This window comes from Strix aluco, chromosome 17 (assembly GCF_031877795.1).
Source record: "Strix aluco isolate bStrAlu1 chromosome 17, bStrAlu1.hap1, whole genome shotgun sequence".
NCBI classification, from domain to species: domain Eukaryota; kingdom Metazoa; phylum Chordata; class Aves; order Strigiformes; family Strigidae; genus Strix; species Strix aluco.
In genome coordinates, this window is record NC_133947.1 from 9,456,028 (window position 1) to 9,482,813 (window position 26,786).

The following is a 26,786-nucleotide window of genomic DNA, read 5'->3' on the forward strand; positions in this document are numbered from 1 at the left end:
TACTGGAACACGGTGACAAGGTCTCCCCTAAGCCTTCTCTTCTCAAGGCTGAACAAACCCAGTTCTCTCAGTCTTTCCTCACACTGGGCTGACTGCCCAGTCCCTTCATCATCTTTGTGGCTTTTCTCTGGACCCTCTCCAGCCTGTCCATATCTTCTTGTATAGCGGGGAACAAAACTGAACACCGTATTCCAGGAGTGGCCTGACAAGTGCTGAGAGTGGGATAATGACTTTATCTCTGCTGGCAATGCCCTTGTTGATGCAACCCAGCATCCCATTGACTTCCTTTGCAGCTGCAGCCCACTCTCCTATTGAGCTTGTTGTCCACCAGGACCCCCAGGTCCCTTTCCACAGAGCTGCTCCCCAGCCGGGTAGATCCCAGCCTGTGCTGCACTCCTGGATTATGTTTTCCCAGGTGCAAGACCTTACACTCGTCCTTGTTGAACTTCATAAGGTTCTTGTTAGCCCACTCTTCCAGACTATCCAGGTCTTCCTGCACAGCAGCTGTCCCGTCCAAAGTGTCCACTTCCCCACTCAGTTTAGTATCATCAGCAAACTTCATCAGGGTACACTTGATCCCATCATCCAGATCACTTATGAAGATATTAAACAGCACTTGGACCAGTACTGATCCCTGGGGACCCCCACTTGTGACAGGTTGCCAGTTTGAACTCACAATAACTGGAGGTGCCCCATAGCCAGGGTACATCAACCCAAATGTCTGCAGAGCCCACTGTGAGCTGTGTTCCACCAAAATGGGATCACTTGGGGGGTCTGAGGGCACAACAGCACACTCCAAGGTGGCAGGGGGAATCCATGTGTCCTAGGAAAGGAAAAACGGGGAATAAGATGACTGGGAGACAGCACTGGGAGCAGGACCAGCTTCCCCAGCACTCTGCACTCTGGCAGGTCCCGCACAAGCTTGTCCAACTCCTGCTCAAATTCAAAGTGGGAATCACTGATGAAGAATCCCAGCAGCTCAAATCAGAGCTGCCCTCACCTTGCACCACTATTCCAAGAAATGGCCAGCGACCCCTCGCACCCAGACCCTTCGTACCTCCAAAATCAGCGGTTACACAAAGTTGACGGTGCACATTCCCCTCTGGTATCTGTGCTTGAGCTGTGTCACCTCCTGGGGCTCTGTTCTTCTCGATGGTTGGGCAGTCCTCAGCCACAGTCTGTGCCATCGACCTTTAAATGCAGCCCCATGGGTGGAAACATTCTCTGCAGGGTTGGTGACCTCACCTACAGACTGCACAGTCACTGGGAAAAGGTGAAGGGTATTTAAGAAGCAAAGCTCAGAGCCCTGGTCTTTTTTTCCAAAAGTTAAGCTCCTGAAGAGCAGATAATGACTATTGCTTTCTGTCTTTTTATGGCAGCTTTTAGATTAGGCTGTAGAAACAGCCTGTAGGTGCTTTAATGTTTAAAATAAATGAGCGTCTCTTGGTGTGGTTGAGTTAAAAATAACATCATCATGATGAAACCAAGGCAGGGAAAGCTGGAGGTGTTTGCTTGCATTTGGCTGGTGAGTCACGAGCAAGCTGGGGCCGGGGTCCGGCTTTTGGGCACCCAGGGCAGAAGTGGGGCTAAAAGATGGTGCAGGTTGGATGCAAACCAGACCCTGTGGTAACGATCACCTCATCTGTGGCTGTCACACAGCTGTCTTGGGACGCAGGGTGCCCCCAGACATGTCCCTGTGGGGGACAGGAGTGGTGGTGGTGTGTCTGCAGGGAGGACGCGCTGGAGGCCCATCGTGTGCTCCGTCATGTCTCAGGGGTGAGACCTGGGAGCTCTCCCCGGCTGAGCGGAGCTGGACGCCACCTGGCACAGGGCTGCTGTCAGGCTGGCCAGTCTGAGCGTAGTTTTAGTAGCCCCAAAAACCAAGCGGCTCAGAGGCAGCTTTGCAAGGGAGATTTTGGCTAGTGGGGAAACTGAGGCATGGAGCAGGCACATGAGCTGGCAGCGGTGGCAAGGCAGCACAGGTTTGCTGTGGAGTGAAACCTGGCAAAAGCCCCCGCTGTCCTGGGGAAGAGGCTCTGCTCCCTGCAGCCCCCGCCGTGGACCAGCCTGTCACAGCCACCCCTGGGGGACTTGCCTGCCGTGCGCTGACCGATGGAGGAGAGCTGCTGCTGACAACACCTTTTTCTTGTTTTCTGTTGCATCCCTCATCACGCAGGGCCGCTGAGCTTGGGGAAAGGGCAGCTCTGTGCCAGCACCCCAGGGGCAGCTGGGGAGTTTCAGGGACTCCCCTCGCTCCTGGGTGAACACCGTGGAACTGGGGCTGGGCTCAGCTCTGCCTGGCAGTGGGAGCTTCTGGGAGCCGTTGCTGTTCCCACTGCGGATGGTGGGTTTTGCCACGAACAGCCAAGGCACCTTGTCACAGGCTGACACAGGGCTGTGGGACAGGCTGGAAGAGGGGAAAAAAAACCCCAACTTCTGGGAGTCTCTGAGCTGCCAAAAGCTGTGCTCCAGGTTCCCTCTGCCTCTCCTTTGCACGGCTCCTTAGCTGTCAAGAGAAACAGCCACTGGGTTAGTGCCCTGGCAGAAATTCGGGGCTCTGTAATTAGGAACATTGTACTTCCTGGTGGTTCCACATTTAAAAGAGCAGAAAAAAAAATCACATTTACACTTCCACAAACTTGCAGATGACACCAAGTTAGGATGGAGCTGCTAGTACTTGTGGAAAGAGGATTAGAGTTTAATATTGGCCTAATAAAGTAGGAAATGATCTAAAGTAACTGCAAAGCAAGTCAATAAGGAGACAGGTAATTTTTCTTTTCTAAGCATATTAATTTAAGTGAAGAAATCCAAACTGTGAAATGACTGTCACAGAAAAGTCAACATATTGATAAATTAATATGAAAATTGGTCACTGAAATAGTGGTAAAAACTTTTCTACTGGTTCCAAAATAAGGAAGTTAGTGCGTATTTTGAGGGAGAACAAAGCTGTTTTAATTCCAAGTTTTGACAAATGTAATATTTTCTTAAGCTTTAGAATGGTTGCTTTTAAATTAAACCATCCAAATTTTTTTCAATTTAATTGCTTCAAAGTGATTTCATTAGTTCTAGCTATATCAGTTAATTGCTTCGATTTCATGTGTAAAATTATTCCCAGCAAATGGCTCATTAGCTGTCGGAGCGCTATCACTAATTGCCAGCAGAGGGCAGGAAACGATCAATTTACCTTGATGAAGTTACCAAAGAGCTGATCTAGTGGTACAGACCTCTCTGTACTCCGCAGGTGACCTATTCCACTGGAATAACAATAGAAATAAGAGGCTATTTTGTATTTCAGCACGACTGTCGCATAACACTAAGCCCAGTGTAATAGCATCTCGATCAATGTACACCTTCCAGTGACAGGAGAAGCATCCAGAGACCTTCCAGCCAGCTTAAAATGTGCAAGTAAAGAAACCCAGTAAAATGAATGGGTAACTAAAATGTAATTAAGTCTACCATTGTCTATAAGGGTGAAGAAAAAGTCTGATTTTTATACAGGTTCTCTCCTAAGGATAAAACAAGCACCGACTGCTTTCTGGTCAGCACCAGAAGCTGAGTTCATGCCCCATTCAGGCTCCCTCCCGTGCACGTTTCAGCTCTGGGAGTAGCAGAGAGATCTCTTTGAACCAACAGGGAAAGGGAAAAAGAGGAGAAGGGAGTCCTGCAGCAAGATGTGTTATTTTGGAGAAACTGCTCAGACAACACAGGTTCACGATTCTAAATACATTCTTAAACCTTTATTCCTCCCAGCAGGTAAGCAGATTAAAAACCTTAGTAGCAAAACCAGACCAAAAATATCTCACACTTTCAGAAACAAGCATGTGCACTTGCACGTCCGATTTACGTGCAGAACTACAATCCACATTTCAACAGTGAATATGCAAATGATCAATGAGGAATTTGGGTTGGCAGCAAGAGCAAACTGCTGCATGTGTAACCATGGCAAAAATGCAACAAACACTGCGTGTTTGTTTAGGTGTACGCAGTTTTGAGCAAACTGACTAGGCCATGTAGACAATGAAGTGAAATGATACTGCTGATTTTGAAACAGTGTAAGGAGAAGAGAAAACCCCTATTAACAAACAGGACAGCTTAATGAAAGCTGTTTGGCACTTCCCATCTGAGGCTGCTTCAGCAATGTGCAATATTAACCCTTCTGTAACCAGATTAGATTTTGTAGACTCTTCTTCCTGATGTACACACTGCTTTTGCTTCCACTAGAGCTTAAAAATTCCACTAGTGAATTCTGGAGTGTTAGGGACACTTCATGAATTAGGCAAAACAAAAGCTGCTGTTTTCTAAGATTTGAAGCCAAAGCGCCAGCAAGGAGCAACTGCCAATTACAGAAACCCAACTGCAACTGGCTTTAGCCAAAGAAAAAACCACATTAAAACTAGAATTTCAAATGCAGTTCTGTACTGTGTCACACAATCCCCCACTCGACCAAACCATGCTATAATCAGTACTGTGGATTAGATACCTCAGTATAAAAAAAAAATCCCATAAAATAGAAATCAAGAATTTCTTAAAATGACAAAACCACCAGTTTTCAGGAGTGCTTCCTTGTATGTGCAACATCTGCTTTTTGTCAAGGTATGCATCTTTTCTGGATTCATAATGTGCAAATCCCATAAATTATACATTTATTCCAGTCAGATTCCCTTACTAGTGCTGAAACAAATTCACAGTATAAACTGTCAAGACTTCCCATGCTGTGAATGAATACATATATATATATTTTTTTTAAAAAAAGTAAAGTGCAATTCATTCTGTTTTGCAGAGTCACACAATGGCTCTGTACTTCAGCATGTTTACAGCAGATTTCAAAATAGGAAGAAGAACCCCCATTAAACAATGTCATAATTTCGTGGCAGGTGTTTTTGCTCTTCAATATGAAAACTTGCTATGCTGTAAAACCTGAATGAAAGGTTCTTCATTCAGTCCAGTGTCTGACTTAGGGGCTTCCATCGCTGACTTGTACTATCAAGCACAGCAGATCTGTGGTTTTATACCTAAACGTGTAGCACAAGACATGTCTGAAATCAGAAAGGTCATTCTTAGCTTTCCAGCTTTTGTGCAGTCAGACTCCTGATACTTAAATCCTCCTTCTAATGCTCCAATGATAAATTCTCTGCGCTCCTGCCCAGGTCTGCTATAGCAGCTCCTGCTCATCATCTTCAGATCCTGAGGGTCCTTGTCGTACCTCTTCATACCATTTGTTTGTGAGGGTTTTCATCTGTATGCGCCCATTATGCAAGTCCTAAGGCAAGAGCAAACCAGAACAGTTTGTTACTTAGCTACAACACCACTTGCATTACAGCAAAAGAGAAAGTCTAGTTTAACATATTCCTTAGGAAATAATCCACTTCTGGTCTCTAAGCATGCAAAGCAATTCTGTTTCCTACCAGAAAATATTTATCAAGTGTTCAGTCAGTAATTATTTCCACGGACAGCATTTTCAATGACAGGTATTTCTACCTGTGTTTTCTAGACAGTCCCGCTCTCTGGGTTTCAGCAATCTTAATGCTGTCTGGACAGCCTGGCTTTGAATCCTCTCTACACCTTCCCAGGGACAGTGGGAAGTTTGTGGCCTGCTTTGGTGATTCGCATACTACTTCTTCTAGCCTTTGGTTGCAATGTGGATGGCAGTCGGTGCTTTTGGCTACCAACTATGAATCAGATGCTTACTCTGGTTTTTGATTTCTTTTTGGTTTTGGAAAAAAAGGCCTTTAGCTTTTGTTGGAAAGTGCTGAAAGCATTCTTTTGAAAAGAAAAGCACAAAACAAGAGGAGAAACAGTACGTTTGTGCAGGCTAGCAAGATGGAATGCGCACACTTTACACAAAACTACCAACCCCACAGCAAAAATGCTTCATTCTATGGCAAACTGGTAAAACAGTGAATTATGTGGCTAAGGAGTCTCAGGCTTCTGAGGCATGGGAGTGAAAATAGCATAGTATTTGCACCTCTTGGAGCCACTCAAGTGTTAAGTTACATGTTCAGTCAGGTGTCATTTTGCATTTACAGCTTCAAAGCCTCGGTCTCCCAGTGAAGAAGTCTTGAAAGTGAAAGTTACAGGGCTGGTGCATATTTCCAAGATAAAAACTGCACTCTGCAGAAAAATGGCAGGTCCAGAATTCACAGGACCATATACTTAAAAGGCAGGAACTTTGTGTGATAGCGCTTTAAAAACTCTGCATGAGGGGCAGCAGCTTCTTCTAGCAACAGTAGTAACTCCTGATACTCTTCATGGTACTCTGCAAGATTAAAGGCAAGTTCAATAAATCCATACACCTTTTAAAGTTTAATTGTGGTAGCCCTGAGAGATGCTCATTTAATTCAACCTGCAATTTTGCAGTGCAGCTTTTCATTACAGCTGCTCTACATATGCACAAGTATTATATGAGATGGCTCACTCTTCCTAATGTAGCAGTTCCATGGCCACACTCTGAGCCTTGAATGGTACAGCGTGAAATAACAACCAACTCTACCACGGTTTCTTTTCATCAAGAAAACAAGAAAGACTTACTTCTTGTGTGAGTCTTCTGGTGAAGAAGGGATTCAAATACTTGGCATCAAACCACATAAACCCTTTGAGGTCCTGGCGTTTTATGTACTGGGCTTCATATTCCTCCTCTGTGAGCTCTGATAAATGTTCCGATTCTATGGTATTTCCCTAGAGAGATCACAAATATTGGAATAACCTGAGAAATGTGGCAGGCATCTCTCCAGCTTGCTTCAGCCCCTTGCTCTCTGCTCTCTCTTCTAACAGCCAATTCCCATGCTGGAACAATATGGAAACTACCACTCCAGCCTGCCAGGGCTTGTGGCTGTATGAATCTGTCCAGGTGTGGATTCCCAGAGCCACTTAGCTTCCATTTTCATGCTGAAAGGTAAAAGACCTCAGATGTCCCATATTTTGTAGTGTTACTATCGCTGAGAATGGTTCTAGTGTGCAGGTTTTCTCTTGTGAGCTGGACAATGATTTTATCCAGCAACACTAATGTGATTGTCTCACTGAAAACAAGCCCTGTATCGGAACACACCCTGTCCTCATGCTCTTCCTATACACACCTCCCTGCGCGGACAGAGTAAGATAATTCTGAAGACTGCAAGCTTTTTCAAACCTCACGCCAAGAGGAGCTGTTTTTCAGATCCTACAGAACAATACTCCGCATGTATTGCTCAGTGGTTTAGGGAAAAACAGGCAAATACTGGGATACTTTATGTACTCCAGCCTCTTGCACATGAAGTTTCAGCCTGGCTGTTAGTTTTCTTCAGTGCTCTTGCTTAGCCAGAAATTGCTTTAAAATAAAACCCAGTCAGAGGGGTGCTGTTGTTACCACCTTCTCACGGCCTTTGCTTTGACTTTTTCAAAATAATTCCCATCTGCCTTTTATGATTAATTCATGACTCACACTGTACTAGCTACTTTCCCTCTCTATATGACTCAACCCTGTATCATCTGCTTTATGCTTTTGCAGGGTTTACTTTAATTTGTATGGATCAATTTATAATTAGATTGAGTTAAGAGACTATTTCTCCTCCCTTTGTCCAGTTATTTTGTGTGAACACTAACCAAGTTCTGTCTTTGGGATATTTTAAAATTATATTGCTTGGCTTTTTCCTACCACCTCGGCTTTTTTCATTGCTTTCATTTCACTTTTTAGTAAAAATAACTTTTTAGTAAAAAATAACATACTAGTCTTGGAAAATGTAAAAATTACCCCCCCTGCCCAAACAAAACCGTGATCCTCTGAATAAAAAAATCCAAACAAACCATCTTCTCTGTCTTGCTAAGATTAATGTCCTTCTTGTTCCTCTTGCGTGCTTTGGAGTCCTCAATGTCAATCAGTCTGATGAGGGGCATGGTTCCTCCTCCCAGCAGCAAAATTGTGAAGAGTACTATGATGATTGTTGTTGTCCCAATGAGCTGCCGCTTCTCTATTGGTTCCAAGCCCAAATGGAGGCTGAGGGCATAGGGAATTGCACCACGTAAACCTTATCAGAGAGAACAGTAAATTAATGAAGAGAATCAACAGCTACATTGGTCCTCAGCACCCTGATAACTCAACAGGAATTCTCCATCTTTAAAAGATTTTTACAATCCTATACCATGTCCACTTATCTATCATTTAGTTACCGCCTAAAATGAATCCGAGCTCTTCAGATACTGTTGTTCAAATTGTGAAGTTGCTAGACCTAGAAAGAAAAGTAGACTCTTTGCAGAAAAGCTTTAGTGGGCATCACCACTGCGCAGTTCTCTAGCACCAAGGGGAAAGAGAACATATCTACTGCACTTGAGTTTGTGCAAATGTTGAGTTTTGCTCCACAGATGGAAAACCAGTTCTTCCCAGAGTAGCCCACACAATGAAAAAACTAAAACACTTTTCCAGTTCTCCATACTTTAAGCTTTAACTTACCACTAAACCACATGATAAACATCATTTTGGGGGTGATTTTATGATCACGGAAAAAGTTGAGTAGGTAAGAAAGTGGGAAAATATTCACTGCTCTACCAAACAGAACAAGCACCTGGAAAACAGAAATAAAAGCAAAAGACCATTTGATGTGTTACGCTCACGCAGGCTGCAGTTGCAGGGTACAGGGTAAGATGAACACACTCTTCTCCCTCACAAGTCTTACAAGTAGGTGTGCTGCTAAACTAACACAAAGAAATCTCTCAGCATAGGTCAGTGTGGAATGTAACTTTTTGAAACATTTTGTCTGCTTAACTGAAACTAAACCAGACTTGTCACTGACAGAGACCAGACACTACTTTACTTAAAATAAATAAATGAAACCCAAGAGGCACTCCAGGGAGATCAAGAATTACTTTGGGTAAAAGATCTCCTCAGTTCAGTCAGTTCAGCTCCTTTAATCATTCCCTTGGTGCAGCAGCTAAGAGGCAGTAAGATATTTCTATGGTCTCCCCATGGATCAGTTCCTCAGAGAAAAAGGCCAGAAGCCAAACAAATAGCGTGTAATTTGGTTCCTCAACACTTCCCTCTGTATGGTTATAAAATATACCATACACTGAAGCAACATTCGGGGGCGGGGGGGAGCGAAACCAGTACTATTGATTTAATGGCAGACATTAACAAATACAGTGAAAACTTTTAACTCAGAAAAACATAGGTTTTCACAATGTCATTGCTTTTAAGCTCCACCACAAACAGACCTTGATAAGGTAAATATCCTAGAATTAGTCAGCAGGATCCTTGAAGGGCTGTGCTGTTTTCTTTTATGAATCACCCCAAAATTACACAATTTGCATTACACCTGTGAGGGCAATGCTACATAGAAGGAAGTGTCACACCTTAGATATATATTAGATAAGGAAGTTGGGTGTAATGCAGTGAGAGCAGTTCCCCATGCTGATAGCACTATCTGTAAATTGTAGATAATTCTTCCCTTGAACCACGGAATAAAATGTGCTAGTATACACTGCTGTACGCAACTGGAAATGGATTCACATTTCCCTCTTTTGACTCATACTTTGAACATACTTTTCATGTCTATATTAAACAATTGCAATAGCAATAGATGTGGGTAACCCCCATGTGAAATGTAATTCAAAGTGCCACTACATAAAGCTACAGTGAAATACAGAGTGAAAGAAAAAGAAAAGAATTAAGAATGGAGTCAAAGAGTGAGTACACACTGGAGAAGGTTTGAGTAAGGACTTCCTCTGAAGAAGGTGAGCTCAGAGTGAGCAAGTCATGTACGGGCTAAATTGGTTTGTGTAAACAAACTGCAATGATATATGAGAGAGAGACTCAAAAGCTTTAGTCCTGGAGAGATGAAATAGAGCAGAGTTTGATCCGAGTTTGCACTGTAGCTTCTACAAACTGCTCATTCATATAAATTGTTTATATGAGGCTAAAGATACATGAAAACTCAGGATTGTTTTCTGGTAAAGTAACTTCTGGAATAATGTGGCGTGTATAATAATCTCAACATGTTTTGAGATTTATTTTAATAAATCTAATAGGGTCAAAACAAGCAAGGCTCTTTTCCTTGTTTTTAATAATCTTATACAGAAGGGCTTCAAAATAACAGCAAACTGGAATTCCTTAAAGAATACACCAAAGTGCTGAGAACAAGAATAATAATTTCATGCTATTAGTGAGAGTTAATTTTGTCCAATATGAAAAATATAAAAGTATTTTAATAAAAACCTATAAAACATAATTATTCTAAAATATTTTAACTGTAAGGTGTTTTCCTCCTTCCCAATACCAAAAACACACCTAAACAAGTATGTAAGAAAGTAAATACCTACTATGCACCAGATGACAAAGGACATTTCAAACTTGTGAGGAAAACTAAAAATTGACAGGCCAAGAAATGCAAAAACACATGTTTCTGAAAAAGAGAAATCACATTTTAAATAAACAGTTCTATAAAATCTTTTCTTCTCTTATTATAAGTTACTACATACGGTACATAAAATAATATTTCCTGACTTCTGAATGCACAAAACAGGCACAAATGCCATTACGCAAAAGGCCAGATTCTTTCACTCTCGCTGTCAGTGGACAGCGCCTTACTCTGACTGTGTAGGCCGTAAATTACTCATGAGTATGAACAAAGCTAGCAAAACTTTGTCCTAAAGACTGGGGAATTTTTTACTTAATTTATATAGGACAAGCTACAGGAGCGACTACTAACGACTTCTGTAGCTTTGAATCAGATTCTATATAAAACTGAAATGTCAGGCACAATCTCACATACTGCAAGTTGAGCACTATTACAAAGTATTTAATTCATTAAATTCTTATAAACAGCAGCAGTTCATAGCTTCCTTTGCAATAAAATACTGCACTGTATGATCTAACAACCCTTGTATATTCTAATGACCTCTAGAAGTGATGTTGGCAAATCTGAAATAGCACCACCAACGCACAATGACTACAGCAATCCAAACATTTTATTTCGACAGCACCAGCCCATTACCATCAGAGAACTGAAGAGTCAAGATGTTTCACCAGTTCACTGCTGTCCTAGCAAGGTACATTCCTTATCATAAAGGCAGTTAAAAACAGGACAGTTTTGGACCCAGTAGCAAACCTGAGTTACTGCAGCACAGGACATTGTTTGGTCAGGCTTTGGGTACTGGATACTTATATTTGCATGTTCAAAACCTGCTGCAAACGTGTACAAAATTGCACGGTATCTTAAACAAACTCCTTTACAGTGACCTGAATGAAGATGTGCTTTTTTGGCATTTATCATAGATTAAGACCAAATCCTGATGGTGCTCAGGTAATGAGTGGTTAAGTTCAGTTTGCAGCAAGGCCACTCCCTGACCATGTTCCAAATGTATCTTCCTGCAAAAAATACCCAACACTTTCATGTCATCCCCAAAAAATCAGGGATATATTTGTAATACAGAAGCATGTAACTTCTTCAAAAGTTTGGCTTGTAAAAGGAAATGGAGAGACTATGGGACTCTGAGCTCCTTGTATCACTACTTCCAAAAACTTCTCAATTTGTGAAGCTATTGTTTTTGCAAGTAGCTTTTTATATCCAAAACCATTTAAAAAAATACCACTAAAAATCCATCTCCTAAAACTAAAAATAGACCAGAGTCTAATAGGAGTCAGAGATCTCTATTCAGTTATCAATCTTGTGGCACATCTTAGCAGGAGCCTGCAGGATGGGAGAGAGATTTACTGTATGTTTTATCCAGTATGGCAGGAAAGGTGACTTTTGACTGCATTCCAGCCTCCACTATTAGGAATTCTTCTCTCAAAGATATGTACTACTGACATACAAACGGCTAGAAGAAAATTCACACCTCTGCTGCTCCCATCAGAATCACCATTTCAGGCAAATAACATTTTAAATTATTAACATTATATATTAATACTAGGTAGCACCTACCACACATGAAAGCAACAGTTCTCAGTGTCTGCTGCATTAAAATCTGTGTAACTGGGGACAAGTTATGGTGTGTATAGTGAGACATCACGATGCCAGAGAAGAGGATTGCCATGATACCTGTAGATAAAAATGTGGCAGTCAACAGAAGAAGAATAGCTTGCCCTCTGCAAATATTTGTGTTTATAGCCCTTACTAACGCAAAAGCTTTTGAAGCAGTAAGAGGGGTTTCTATTACCATTCTTGTTCATACTGGTCTCACTCCACTGGTCTTATTAAATACTAGGTCTAGTATAGGTCACTTGCAAGCTAGAATAAATCCCTGTTATGTCATGTTTTCCCATTGCAGTGAGGGAAATAAAAAGGCAGTTCTTGAGTGTCTTCCCTGGTTTTCACTCTCCTAATAGGTAGAGAGGTGAGATCAAAAGAATAAAAACAATTTGAGAATAGCAGGGCTACAGAAATGTATGATTCACTTCTCCCAGAGAGTGTGTCATTCTTTCCGACCTGCTGATCTGCCAGGCCCAATCACACTACCAGAAGTAGAATGAGACCAAAAGGGCACGGGTGTGAATCCACTCCAGTATGGTGCACCACCTCTAATACCATAAAAAATTATGAACAAATAGCACACCCTGGTGTATCCCCAATTTTCTATCAATCTGAGAATCAGGAAAGCTATTAAGACTTGAGAATTCAGGGAAAAAATTACCTTTGTAGGAATCACAGAATCACTTAGGTTGGAAAAGATCTTCAAGATCATCGAGTCCAACTGTAAGGAAGGTACAGCCTGATATGTAGGGCCTGCAAGGAATGCTACTGTGCAGACTGTCCCTTGCCTCCAGCAGAAAGGGTCACCACACCATCTGCTCTAAGTTACTACAGAGATTAATCTCAGCTATCATCTATGGAAAAGCCACCAAATTTTCCATTATAGAGTTCAGTTGCCCTAATGACATGCACGATTTGGACCGAAGTACAGCAACTGATATCACAGGCCAGAACAGCTACCTCAGATTTCACTATATTTCACAAATCTTTGATTTGTGTTAGGGATTTTTTCCATCTTCCCAGCTCTTTGTTATTTATGGGAAGAATCTGAATTTTAACCTATTTTGCTAACTGCTCAAGACGTATCACAGACACTGTCACTTGTTCATAGGGAGCTGGGTGTCTTAAAGGAAGTCAAGCCTTTCCACAGCTGCTGCACAGACTTACACCTGCGAAGGATGTTACCTGAAATGATGGTTAGGATTGTGAAAAAGCTTAGCAGTCCACTTGAAGAACAACTACAGTACTACTTGTGAGAAAATAACTGACCAAAATTGACACTATAACCCGAAAGAAATCAATTGCAATGCAGATCTTGAGAGGACAGGATGACATGTGGGAGTGTGCCTGCTTTGTCCAGAACAAAGGAAGTTTAAAAGATCAGAAATCTTTGGCTGGAGCTACGTGCCCAGGAGTGGCCCAGATGAACACAACTGAAAGGATCACAATAGCTGAGGTACAGTCAAAAGAATCCTTTGTCTGAAACACAGAGGTGACCTGACTAAGGTCATTCAAAGTTTATGTTTCTTAAGAAGTCATTCTTGAAGGCTCTTGAGCAAATTAGAGAGGTTGTTACAAATAAAATGACAAAGAACCTCTATCATCCTGAGAGTAACTAACAAGGAATCTTACTGCAAATTCTTTTTCATTGTATACCAACGTACAGATGCATTGATTATATAATGCAATGGCACTGTAATTCTGTAATGTATTATAATTTTATATTAATAAGCAATATAAATTAGAAATAGAAAAGGCCACATGCTGAGACCCTCCAGAATAATATTCTCACAAGGCAAAACTTGTTTTTACAGCAATACAAATATTTTAACGTATCAAACTGTGTGCTCAGGTTTCATACAATTTCATTCCCCTACATATGTGTTGGCCTATACACACATACAGAGTAGTTCTGGATGCGAGTGGGCAGAATTGAATGTTTGCATTAGGATTATACATCTTGATTGTGTAACTACCATGAATATAGGCCACTTCTTCATACATATAAAAAATACAACTCCACTGACATCAGTGAAGGTATGTTGATATACACTGCTACAGATCCATTCCCAAATATTCACTTTAGCTCACATGTACATTTCCAGGAAGTCTGATTTCATACCTGCAGCTCATCTACAAGAAATCTAGTCCTGCTGCTACTCCTCACAAACTTGTAACATTCTTATATAGTTCAAATTGTAGAGCAAATATATCATTTAATGCACTTAAAATTTAAAAAAAAAAAAAAAAAACCAAAAACCAACACCCACCCCCCCCGCCCCCCAAAACCCAAGCAGATTCCCCAGCTATTTGAATTATACTGTTTCATCCCTTCCCACTTTCCTTTGAGAAATGAGAAAGGAAGCTGATTGGCTTAAAAAAAACACTTAAATCAGCAAAGGTCAGAGATATTGGGCATCCAGCAGAACGGGACCCTGTCTTTGTACTTGATTCTACATAATGATGGAAGAAGGCCACCTGTAAGCCTCCCCTCGTGGCCTTCAGCAAAACTTCTACCACGTATTCAGAGATACATACAACACTTGGTGGTCTCAGCTGATTTCCCCAATGGCACTGAGGACAGGCAGAAAAACAGCTACAGGGTAGGAGGCTGGACATTATTTAAGTTAGCTGACATGGCTGAGATCGACAGCATGCAGCTGAAATTTTAATTCTGTGTTAGGCAGAGGTAACTGGGGAGAATACTAATATTTACATTGGCTAACTAATGCTTTTGAAAATGCAGTTACCTTTTCTATACTTTTATAACATGAAGTAGAGAATAACTGTTTCTTTACAGTAAGTCAAAACTAAAAGCAAGAGCATAGGTTAAATGAGAAAACACGTAAAAAACCAGAGGCCCTCTTAGACACAAATAATACCCACTCCCTAAATTTATCAAAGAAACTTGCACATGCTCATTTTGCTACTCACCTGAAAGTGAGATACCTTCTGCAAGTCCATAAGGAAGGTAAGCAAAGATAATCATCATCCCAAACTCTAAGGAGGGTGTCTTCCTTAAATCAATTTGCTTTAGCACGTACACACAAAAATGTTATGGAAAAGTAAATTTTAAAAAATTCAAAGAAAAAATTCAATCTGGGTCATTCCATTACAAGACGATGATTATGCTTAATGTACTTATCTACTGAATAGTAATAAAGTCTACACATTGGCCTTTGACTCAAGTATGGAAAGATGAATAATTTCTTATGAGGAGTGTTTCTTATAGAAGCTACTGCTGGTAGAAGTCTATCAGAATGGACAGACCTAGAGACAGAAAAGATCTGCTACTGATGTACCTATACAGTATGGATAATAACACGCTAAATTGTTTGTTTGGATCTAGCAGGGCCATTTCCCTACATGTTCAGTCTTTGAAATCTCTGCTCCAAAACGATTCCAGAAAATCCACAGAGAATCATTAAATAGTAAAGGCTTTTCTAAAAATAGGGGAGAGCTATGAAACAGCAAATTAAAATAGATCTCATTTGTGTTTTAACAAGAATAACGTCCTTCAGATACCCAAGATATTTAAACTTAATTTACATTTGTAGTCATAAAAGTAGACATTTGTCAGGGGCTGCAAGTTCTGCTTTGCATCTCATGCACAGTTCTGCAACACAGCTGCCAAGTACAAGTAGATTTTGCCTCAAACATTGTTATTTGCCACACTAAGCATGCAAGCAATCTCTTCTGTTCAGTCACTAGACTTCTAGTTATTTTCAAATGGGTATGACAGACTTGCAGTAACATTAGCAGTGAGGAATAGTCCTTCAATCACATCCTTAATGCTTAAAATACTCCACCTACCATCTTTGTTAAAATTCAGAGGATTATATGCCTGTGACATGGAAGTTCACATTCCTCCTGGGTCATGAACCAGCAACAACCTTCAACTGCATTTATCTGCTGGCAACTAGTAAGAAATGTCCTTTGCTTCACTGAAATTTTGCATGCTTAGGGTAAATCCAATATTCTGAGGCACAAATAACTATAATAGGGCAAATAAGCTGCTTTTCTCTTTGTCTTAATATCATTTAGATATCAAAAAAGTGTTGAACATCTGTCTCCCTCTTTTGTTGTGATGTATGGAATAATTTAAAAGTTCATGGAATCAGGCTAATGAACCAAGAGAGGAAATATGTCTATATTTAATCAAACACTCTGTTCTTGTTATTTACAAACAAAATGCTTAACAGTACATCCCAGATGACATGAATAACTGTTGTACAAGCCTAACACAAATGATTACCTACAGTGAAGTCAGCGTTAACATTAAACAAGCACAGAACGGTAACAAAGGTGTCTGACTACAACGAATATCCTTCCTTACTGCAGCAAAGAAGCTTCTGGGTTGTTTAGCAACCAATTCATGGAAGTGGAAGAGGCAAAATATAACTCAGTGTAAATCCAAACAGAACAGTATCTGTATTCAGCTGTCTGAATATGATACATAGGGACAAATGAGCTGGTCTGACTCAAAAGCCCTCAGGAAAAGCAGCTTTTTTTTTCTTTTTAATTAACTGTTTTATGTATGTAAAAAAGGAGCCATATGCTTGCAAAAATGGATCAGTATTGAAACGGAATTAATATATTTTGAATTTACAAAACAATTATCATATTTTATAACGCTCCAATGCACATAAGCTACTATACAGCATTTCAGACCTTAATTATGTTCATAAAATTTTGATGCAACTTTTTAATACACACCCATGAAGACTAACATAAAACCAGAATGAACTTGAGAAAGTCCTCACCCAGCAAAATAATGTCTAATAGGAAATATCCCCTAAGAAATGCTGGAGAAGCTGGAAAAGAAAGATACTATTGGAATGTTGAATTTCGCCAATTTATACAAGTATATCACCAAAATTAAAAAAGGATATTAATGCAGAAATAAGACCAGTAAGTGTGCCAAGTGCTGCTGAGCCAAAGAACATCTTAAGAAAGTATCCCAGTGCCTGCAGAAAGGTTTGCCATCCACTTACATCTGACATATTTTCTCTTGTCAAACCTTCTGCTGTGCTAGATGTAATTAAAAAATAAATAAAAAGAAAGTTATAAATTCTGAGCCTGGATCCAAAAATACCAAACATCTTTTGAGAACAACAACAAAAAAGACTTGCATTTCCTTGTTGCTACCACTCTTTAAAGGCTTTTACTGTAATATATATAACAAGAGGAATGTCAAAAGATGTTAAATCAAGTCTTAGTGTAATCCCCAAAGGGAAACCTAATTCTGCTAAAAATCTGGAAACCCAGCATTGCTCTTCTGAGAAATCCCCAGAATGGCATAAATAGGCTATGATAATGCCCAGTATTACAAAACAATTTTCAAACTTTGAAAAGGAAATGAAAACACATTTTGCAGTGGTAAAAATTCAGGGCATGAAAAAGAAAAGACAGATCACGTGATCCTCAGGGAAGAACAAATGAACAGGAAGACTTCTCATCAAATATTTAGGTGTGGATGAGAGACAACAAGGTCACTGAAGAAAAACAAGGAAGTTCTTAGGAGGAAAGGGGAGAAATCTCTTTGAATTTCAGGAATGTATTTCATAGAATTCCTTGTAAAGACGACATGGATTCTAACCAGCGTTCCTCTAGATTGCTGTTAGCTTTCATGGTCTTCCATAAAAGAACCATGACTGTATTAAAAGCGATTAGTTTATTGAAAAATTACTCCAACTTCACTATAGTCTTAGTATATCTACTCCTTTTATACATTCATAGTTCATCTACTGACTTCAGCAATAACAGGAAGATATATCTGTATTTCTTTTTACTCTTTCAGACCCAAAGAATTATCATGGGCAAAGGATAAGGATGTTGGATGTTACTCTTCCTTGTGAGAGCCCCAACATAAATATAAAACTATTGCATGGATGTTGATGTATCTCCTGCCCCAAACTGAAGTGTGACTCTGGGTATAAGCCAATGATACAGGAGACACAGCTGTGTATTTGGCAAGGTAAATATTTTTGTGCGAGCCTGTTGGTTTTCTGTTGCCAGGACCTTCAGATAGAAAGAGAACTGGTAAATGTATAGACTTAGAAAGCAATCAATTATCTGGGGTCAACGAGATGAGGCACTAATGTAGTGGTAATAAGACATCCATTTACTGTCTTCTGCCTATGCAGTTTATGTTATGGATTGCTTTTAACAAAGAAGGATCATACAAAATTCAGCTTTACACCAGAAATACATGATTTGTTCCAAATGGAGATGGAAGAATTACTGTATATCTAAATAACTAATTAACATAACATAATGTGGATGCTGTTTCCATAAACATATGTAGTTCAAATGCACTTACTTGGTCAAGACAATAGAGACTGCATCATTGAGAATGCTTTCTCCAAAAACCAACATGTTAAGTACAGGATCCACATTGAGGGCATTGAAAATGGCAATAGTAGCCACAGGGTCAACTGCAGATATTAAAGAGCCAAATGCAAAACTGGGAGAACACAAAACAAAGAAGAAAACTAGATGAAAGAAAAATAATGAACTTATATGAACAACTAGTAACAAAGACTTTAAATGTTACAGTTTCTACACAGTGAAAAGTTATGCTCTCTTCCCATTCATAACAACTTCAAGTGACAAAAGGGAAGTTTGTGGTTTTCATTTACTGATACACCAAAGATATACTGATATACATATACTGATATACCATTCATTTACTGATATACCAAAGCCAGAAGAGATGTTGGAGAAATACCTATCTCCCAGCTCTCAACAACAGTATCAATGTCTTACTCCAACTAAATAAGAAAAAAATCAGAGGAATGGGAAACCAAACAACTTTACAGACACAGACAAAACCATGCACAGTGCTACATGTTCGGGAGACTAGAGAGGAACATTTAAAGGGAACTGCTAAAACTTCATTACTTTGGAATCCAAAGACAGACAATACAGAGGCAATAGGATTGCTCAGCTGCATAAAGTCAAACACTGGAACCAAGTAAGGAAGATTTTTGCTGTTCATGCACATTTTACTTGTTATGTTTCTTGCTTGCCACCCTATTTCTTTGTGGATTTTAACAGAAAACTGCTGTATTGGCTATACAATAAACAAACACACACATATCCCAAGTAAACCAGGAATGAACTTTATTTAATGGTAGGGTGGTGTGCTCCTAAAAAACTGATTAGATCCTTTGCCAAGTTATTGAAAAATCTACATCATTGATACTGAAAAACTCATTCAGTCTTTTAAGAGAAGATTTGGACAAGGAAGTTATGCCCTTATCATAGTCTACATATTTTAACTTTAAAGGTTGGTTAAAAAAAACAGTATCTTTCCTATTTAGAAAAATCACTGAGCACAGAATCCTGTTTGGAAATAAGGGTGTAATAAATAGGATTTAAAAGTTTTCAAGCTATTTATTAGTTTCATACACCATGTTGAACTTGAGCAATCTAAACAATAACCAGAAGAGCTGGCCAACTACAGTGCATTTCCCATACACAATTATCTTGAAGAATGCTTCATTTCATATACTACACCATTTCCCCAAGAGCTTACCTGTCTGTCATGTTGAGTTTATAAATTACATCAGCCTGAAAGAATAGGTAAAACATTAAAAAAAAAAAAAAAAAAAAAAAATCACAGTCAACTGTGTTTTCTGCTGTTTTTAAAAATGAAACTATTCATCAAATAGTTCATAAAACTATTCATCAAAATTCATAAATTGTTATAATGAAAAAAATCACAGTAGTGATGTTACCCAGTCAAACAGTGTCCTCCAACAGTGATCTACTGCTACAATTCTGGTCACCCAAAATCAGGGAAGACCAGATGAAACTGGAACAGGTGAGTAGAGTAACTAAGGCATTCAAAGGAAAGGAAATCTGAGAGACAAAGAGGAAAGTATGGATTGCTTGGGCTACCAGAATGAAGTCTGAGAAAAAATATAATTATCTATGTTTACAGCTAATAAATGAGGAAACACCAAAGCAGAGAAGCAAAAAAACCCCAAATTGTTGACAGAAGAACAAATAAGTTTAATACTGGAAGCCAGAAGATGGCTCTAGAGAAGACAGGTTCTGGAACAGGGTTCCAATAGGAAGATTGAGTAAGTAAAAAAAACTAAAACCCAAATCAAGTCTTAACTGCTTTTAACATTGAGCTTGCTTACATAACATGGAGCATGGTTATATAACACTGCCTCTGTCATAGCAGAGAACTGGAGTTAGTGACCCATGAATTCAGTTTCACTACGTTTGTCTGCTCTTGAAAAATGGACTTTCAAAGAGCAAGCTGGATAAGTGTGCTTCTAAGCAGTTATTCTTACCTGGCCCAGGAAATAAATTCCTCCACCTACAATGAAAGCTGATATTGCAGTGCCAAATACAGAAAACAGCGTGATGGAACCAATGTTCTGAAAAAAATTACCCTGAAACACAATAATAAAGTGAGTAAATTAGTGAAAATGATCTGAGGGAAAGGTCTTGTTTGGGTTTGCATCTAAATTAGATTCTGATTCACAACTGGGTTTCTGATTACAAAGCATCATTTGTTTGGTTCCAGGTACCCCAGGACATACATCCACACCATATGCTCTCCTGAGGACAACAGCAAATCCCTCTGACACCCAGGACAAGATGTCAGTCTGGTACCCTAACAACAAACAATCCTCAGACGAACAGCTGGATATTCACCAGCACTTTTGACAGAGTCCCCACCTGACAGAACTGTAATTTAATCCATTTATTGTAAGACAGGGCATGTGAAAAAGGCTTGTAAACTTCCCAGTTGCTTGTCCATTTCTTAGGTTCTGATTTTGTATGAAAAAATCTTCAGTGTTGGTACCAATTCATGATATTACTATCACCTGCTGCTCACTCCCTCTCCTGCAGCACAGCTCCAGTAAAAAGGCAGCACACAGGGAGGACCAAAACCACTTCAGCCAGGAGTAGCGCTGTGCGAAATGTCCATGGAAACACAGGCTCCCAGGCAAAGGGTGAAAACCCTTGTAAACATTTTCCTCTTCTTTAGCTATGGAGTGACCCACATTTCCCACTTCGGATCCCACTCCTCCCCATCTGCCTCCTTCACATCAGCCCTTGTACGGCTCTGATGAGGTAAGAAACCTCTCCAAGCAAGGAAAGCAACCCCTGTGCAGCACCTAACACCTTGCCAACATTCAGTTAACAGTAACAAGCTACATTCCCTGCATTCTGGGTTGAAGAGGCTTAGATTTTGCATTCTCAATTCCCTGATGATTAATATGATGGAATTTAATGCAATTATTCTAAACTTAATGAAGATAACTAAAAGCAGAATGTGTTCTAAACAAAACCTCAACATGTAAATGAATGTCTGGCAGGAGCTAACCTTGTGCAATGAATATCCAGATTCAAATATAATAGGTGGAAGCAAAAGCAGAAAAAACATATTTGGACGAAACATTTCTTCTTCCTGCAAAACAAAAATTAAGTATAATTTCAAGGATATCATAATTATTGAAATAACATCAAATCTTCCAAAAGGGAAATTATTTAAAAAACCTACCAATGAAAATGGCATTAATACTTCTTCCTTCTTATCACAAAATAGAAGACTGAAGAACGGTAAACTACTCCAGGGTTGCTACTTCTACTGTTTTTTTTAATCCAGTGACAGAAATCTAGGCATTACTTATTTTAAATTACTGTCTCCAAATAAACTGCACAGAAAACAGGTTATTTATGGCAAAGGAAAAGTCTTTGTTTCCACAAAAAGTATTCCCATTTTATCTCACAGTCTCAAAATCTGTAAGGACTGTTGAGGAACAGTCACTTCTTAGCCACTGGTTTGCATATAATCTAGGTGACTGTGACCAAGTACAGTTTCACTAGAAAACTCATCACCTGACAAGAAGAAATCAGATCATCATCTTGCACACTTGCAAGTGAACAGGCTTAAGATATATACTACCGTGGCTTAAGATATATACCACTGTTAAGAGTCTGAGGCCTGATTCTTCTTGGCAAATGTAATTTATGTGTGTAATTCAATGGTACTATTCTGATGGTTCCTTTTAGCATCAGAGTGATATAAATGAAACCTACTGTGAAGTAAGATGTTATTTTTTGGTGACCTTACTCTTTGTCACCTATCTCATCACTTGGCTAACACTACTTTATGGAGTTGTACCTTCAAACTGGCACCCTGTTTTTTTCTGATGGCAGATTAATGACAGATTGACCACAGCTGAATGTGCCTCTCTCTTTACCCATCAGGCTCCCTCTCCTGGTCCCCACAGTTCTGAATACAGCAGAAATTGTCACCTTTGTAAGCAACGATTAATTTGTTTAAATCCAGATTAAACAGCTGATTGACTGTTCTGTTAAAACACCAGCTTACAAAAAAGTAGTACTCATCTCTTTAAAGTCTCATTCCTGTCTGTACCGGTGATAATCATCTTAAAGGATTTGTGGGACTTGAAAATAGAACTCATCCTTTATACTGCAATGCTCTAGTCCATTATTCTGTATGCACAATTCCATGCGTCGATGGCTAACACTAGCTAGTTTCTGTCAATACAGTAACTGCACTAGAACAAAAACCCCGCCTACCTGATTAATTACACTGGTTAAAAACCCCTGAAAGCAGAGCTGGACAAGGAGGTGAGAAATAATGAAAAGGAAGGACTGCTTTTGTGCTGCATTGAAGCAGAGACCAGGGAAGTAAAACATGAGGACTGCAATTATCAGCCATGCTAGCCAGCTAGAATCACCAGCAAGTACAAGGCCTACTGAAGACTTAGCAGACATGATTTAAGAAATTACATTACAGAGTTCTTAGGGTAGGGATATGATCCAACATTTGCTTTGAACACGAATATAGCCTGCAATTAAATATTCTATTTTTTCCATATCAGATAAAAATTATCTAGTAAATTTAAAACCATTTTATAAAGTACGTAATTATTGATTAGAACATTTCACATGTAAAATTATGACAGCCTATGTTAAAACCTAAGCTTTAATACAGTGAAAGTAACTTAAATAAGCAAGTAATAATGTGGTATCTGTGACCCTTTACTTTAGCTGATAATGTGAGTAACCAGACACAGCATCCCCAGTGCCTCCCAAGATCTAACCAGTGCTTACCAGAAATAAACCACGTAATTCACTAGCTATGATCAATATTTCCTGTGTTTATAGAATCAGTGCTCAAATCAGAGCATGCTTTAACCTTTCTTTTTTCTTCCTACATATGTGACCTTCTTCAGATTATTTAATTTAACCAATGAGAAGCTATTTTAAAATGCTCATTTTGTGGCTGTTTAACTGACTTTCAAGTCAAATCCAGTTGACACAAATCAGGAATAAAAAACTAGTGCACCACCCACTGTTTCTAATAAGTAAATATGTAAAAATGAAATATCACAACATGCTTCTTGAACTATGTAATTGCTTAAATGAATGTACACAGAATTAGTGTAGTTAGTTGACAAAAAAGAAGTATAATACATAATTTAAAAGCTACATCTGATTGAAAATCTATGCATTTTAATGTATTTCAACTACAGAGAAAAAAAAATAATCTTCCTTTAGGGAAATAAATGCCAAGAAATATTAAGCTGCAAGCTAGGATTAAAATTCACTACTCAGCCCAAGATTTTCAGCTTGCTAATACAAATCCCGTTCAAAACTGGCGATTCAAATCACTGTGATTTCAATCAGTTCACTGATCTAATCCTAATAAACTGTTTGATCCTATGAAACAAAATCACAATTTAAATACTGCAACATTTTAAATTAAAGCAGGAATAGTGAAGAGTTCATTGCTTTGATGACATGGATGAACTGCAGGAGGCAAAATCCTTGCTTCACTGTTGACTTCACCTCTTGGGAGACACTTCTGACAGAATTCTCCCTCCCTGGGGAAGCTCTGTAACTCCACACATGCACAGGGAAGACCTCACACCATCACACACTAATTCAGGTTGGAGCAGACCTCTGGAGGTGTCTGATCCAAGCTCCTGCTTAAAGCAGGGCCAACTCAGAGCAACTTCAGCTGCTCAAGGCTTTATCCAGCCCAGTTTTGAATATCTTTGTGGATGGACATTCCCACCATCTCTCTGGTCACATGTTCTTATGTTTGATTGCCATCACTGTTAACATTTTCTTCCTACTATCTAAGTCCATAAAGCACTGCGCACCAGGACAAGGACAACCTTCTGCACAGAAGCTCTGCCAGTACTTCCGGCTGAAAATGAAGCTCAAATCATGCTTCCATTGTCCCAGCCACGTGAAAAATGCTGCTGCTTCAGGCCCACTGGTTTGAGCAGTCTTTCCACAAAAAGTAATAGGAGTACCCAGGAAACATGCCACGCTGAATGGATTGCTTTGTGAACTGCCTGGTCTTAGCACCACAACTTGTTGCAGTTTTAAGTATAAGTAAATAAAATAAGTAAATAATGTGACTTTTAGTGCAGCTATTCTGAAGAAGTGCTCCTTTTTACCTCTGTGAAATCTATGTTAACATGTTCAGGTAAAACATGTGGCTTTACAACCTGCCAAAACATATTTTTTTCTATGAAAACACCTACAAAATTAACTTCAAAAGGAGGAAGAGGGCTAAATACAGTCAAAAAGTATACAGGACAAATAACTGAATTGCTGTAATTTTTACTGTAACTGATCCCAAAGATGCCCAGTACCACCTTCTACCATGTATCTAACAGGAATAGTTTTGGTACCATAAAAAGGATTACTCAGGCAGAAAAAATACTCCATAGAAAGCGTTCAGCAGGAACAGGACCTCAAATTGGTTGTATTATTATTAAAACAATCCCAAACTTTGGCATCAAATATAATATAGGTAAGTTTTTTGAAATTACATCTAAAGAAACTAATATTACAACCAGTCTTGTTGTAAACATTTAAGGACTGTTCTACAATTAAAAATTGTTTCAAATATACCTTCCAGTTGGCCAGCTTTTGAGCCTCTATGATTTTTATAAAAGCTCCCATAAGGATACCTAGGAAAGAATGAGATAACATTCTGAAATATTCACAAAACACATCACTGTTGCCATTAGCTGTTTATCGATTCTCAGTCAACAAAGTTTTTAAAGTGAAAACATGGCACTACATAAAGCAGCAAGTCTTTCATTCCTAAATCACAAAAACACAAAGTGGTTTTGGGTCTGATATATGAGAGTTTCCAATACGTTACATAATTACATAGCTTGCCTACACAAAAGATTGTCACTTGGGATATCCAAATACTGAACACGCATATCGAGAGTGCTGTGTTCATTGGTTCATAAAGGTAACAGGTTTAAGTACTCAAAAACCCTTCTCATCTGAGCTCCGATCAAACAAAATTCTACCTTTCTTGCTAAAGAATCAGGGATTTATGAGCTAGATATCTGTGTAATAGCATAACACGTTCATGTCACTTCAACGCTATTTGCAGTGTTAACGCAGCTTAAGTGAAATCATTCTTCTTCACCACAGTGAATTTTGTCTTAATGAAATCATAGCACTTACTGGCAATGAAGTAGACAACAAATTCTGATCAGGGTGGAGACACTATCAGAACTATTTCCCAAATGAATTACACATCTTTTAAGTCATGCAGAAATACTAATTTGACTATAAAATTTTACCAAGGGTGCTGCAAACTCAATGGTTAAAGGTTACTGTGCTCTTTCCTCCTATACCTCTTCAAACACATAAGACAGAAAACTCCAAACTAACAAGATTTCTTCTGGAAGTCATGAGGATAATTCATGAACTGTCATTAATTGCTTTCAAGGAGTTATGAGAAATTTGTCTTTAGTCGGATTCCAGATCTGTGGTTTTGCGTAGTTGTGTTTTATTACAAACAGAACGGAGACTTCATAATCAAATACTGGGAAGCAGAAGTGGAATTCACTGAATGGAAGGTAAAAAGGGGCTGAGAAGCTTGAAGTATGCTTTCCTGTAACTCATGTGTTTTTATTCTCTCATGCTGTAGCTATCAAAAGAGTCTTACAAAATAGCATCACATGGATTACTGCTGATGGATGTGTCATACACACAAAGCCATGAGGCTTAAGCCTTCTTTCATACAAAAATATGTGAAGGCATCGGTCCCAGAGGATAGAAGTAATTGTTCCATGAAATGGTTTATATGAAAAGGAAGGGCAAAACATTAATGGAGGAACATCAAAGATCTGCTGTTCTTTGAAGGAGGACAGAATGCAGATACAGCCACTCACATTGCCATATAAACACAGGTCTCAGTACTAACAGTCAGGCTTTCCATTCTGGGATGGAAGCTGTGTCAGAAGCCAAGGACTAGAACATTTCTAAGTGTCGCAGAGCAGCAACATTGTATTCAACCAGTACAGGCAGCACTTGTATTACTTAACAAGAAGTTTATGTCAGTAAAAAACAAACCACAACATTCAGAGCCTATAGATCCTAAGGCACAGACTTCAGGAAGTGTACTTCCTGAACAAACTTTGAGTATTTTATGAATTAACATTGAGACCCCCCACATAAAACTTTGTTTTGAGGGGATTTAAAAGAAAAGAGAATCCCTTAACTCACTTCTGCTGAGGTGGAAGGGCTCCAGCGTGACTTTGTGAAATTGGACCCCTGTAAGTAGGCCAACCATGGCCTGTGGGCTACACACTGGACATCCCTATTCTATGAGCTCAAGGCTGGTCTGAATTTCTTTTTTAGAGGAAGAGCTAATCACAAACTGACCCCAACAACAGTGCCATGGACAGGCAAGGTCCTTTCATGACATCAAAAGTTAAATGAACAACAATATAAATGTAAGGCAACAGCAGAGGTTAAGGGAAAAGGATGAGCCTGAATCATACAACTTACACCTTTATATAGCAC

At 39.3% G+C, this 26,786-nt stretch overlaps 1 protein-coding gene across 3 annotated transcripts in view; it reads right to left on the reverse strand.

Annotated features, from left to right (window-relative positions):
- Nucleotides 1–3,708: 3,708 nt before the first annotated feature.
- SLC9A8 (solute carrier family 9 member A8) overlaps nucleotides 3,709–26,786 on the reverse strand; it is a 31,958-nt gene continuing 8,880 nt past the window's right edge. For 2 of the 3 annotated variants that reach the window (XM_074842766.1, XM_074842767.1), the window contains 13 exons: nucleotides 24,867–24,925; nucleotides 21,289–21,372; nucleotides 20,246–20,347; nucleotides 19,477–19,511; nucleotides 18,259–18,402; nucleotides 16,829–16,967; nucleotides 14,871–14,976; nucleotides 11,889–12,005; nucleotides 10,285–10,367; nucleotides 8,423–8,534; nucleotides 7,780–8,000; nucleotides 6,529–6,675; nucleotides 3,709–5,260 (listed from right to left, as the gene is read on the reverse strand). In XM_074842766.1, coding sequence (XP_074698867.1) covers nucleotides 5,153–5,260; nucleotides 6,529–6,675; nucleotides 7,780–8,000; nucleotides 8,423–8,534; nucleotides 10,285–10,367; nucleotides 11,889–12,005; nucleotides 14,871–14,976; nucleotides 16,829–16,967; nucleotides 18,259–18,402; nucleotides 19,477–19,511; nucleotides 20,246–20,347; nucleotides 21,289–21,372; nucleotides 24,867–24,925 — 1,457 coding nt within the window. In that variant the 3' untranslated portion in view covers nucleotides 3,709–5,152. The remainder of the gene's footprint in view (nucleotides 5,261–6,528; nucleotides 6,676–7,779; nucleotides 8,001–8,422; nucleotides 8,535–10,284; nucleotides 10,368–11,888; nucleotides 12,006–14,870; nucleotides 14,977–16,828; nucleotides 16,968–18,258; nucleotides 18,403–19,476; nucleotides 19,512–20,245; nucleotides 20,348–21,288; nucleotides 21,373–24,866; nucleotides 24,926–26,786) is intronic. The other variant, XM_074842768.1, reaches the window with a different exon arrangement.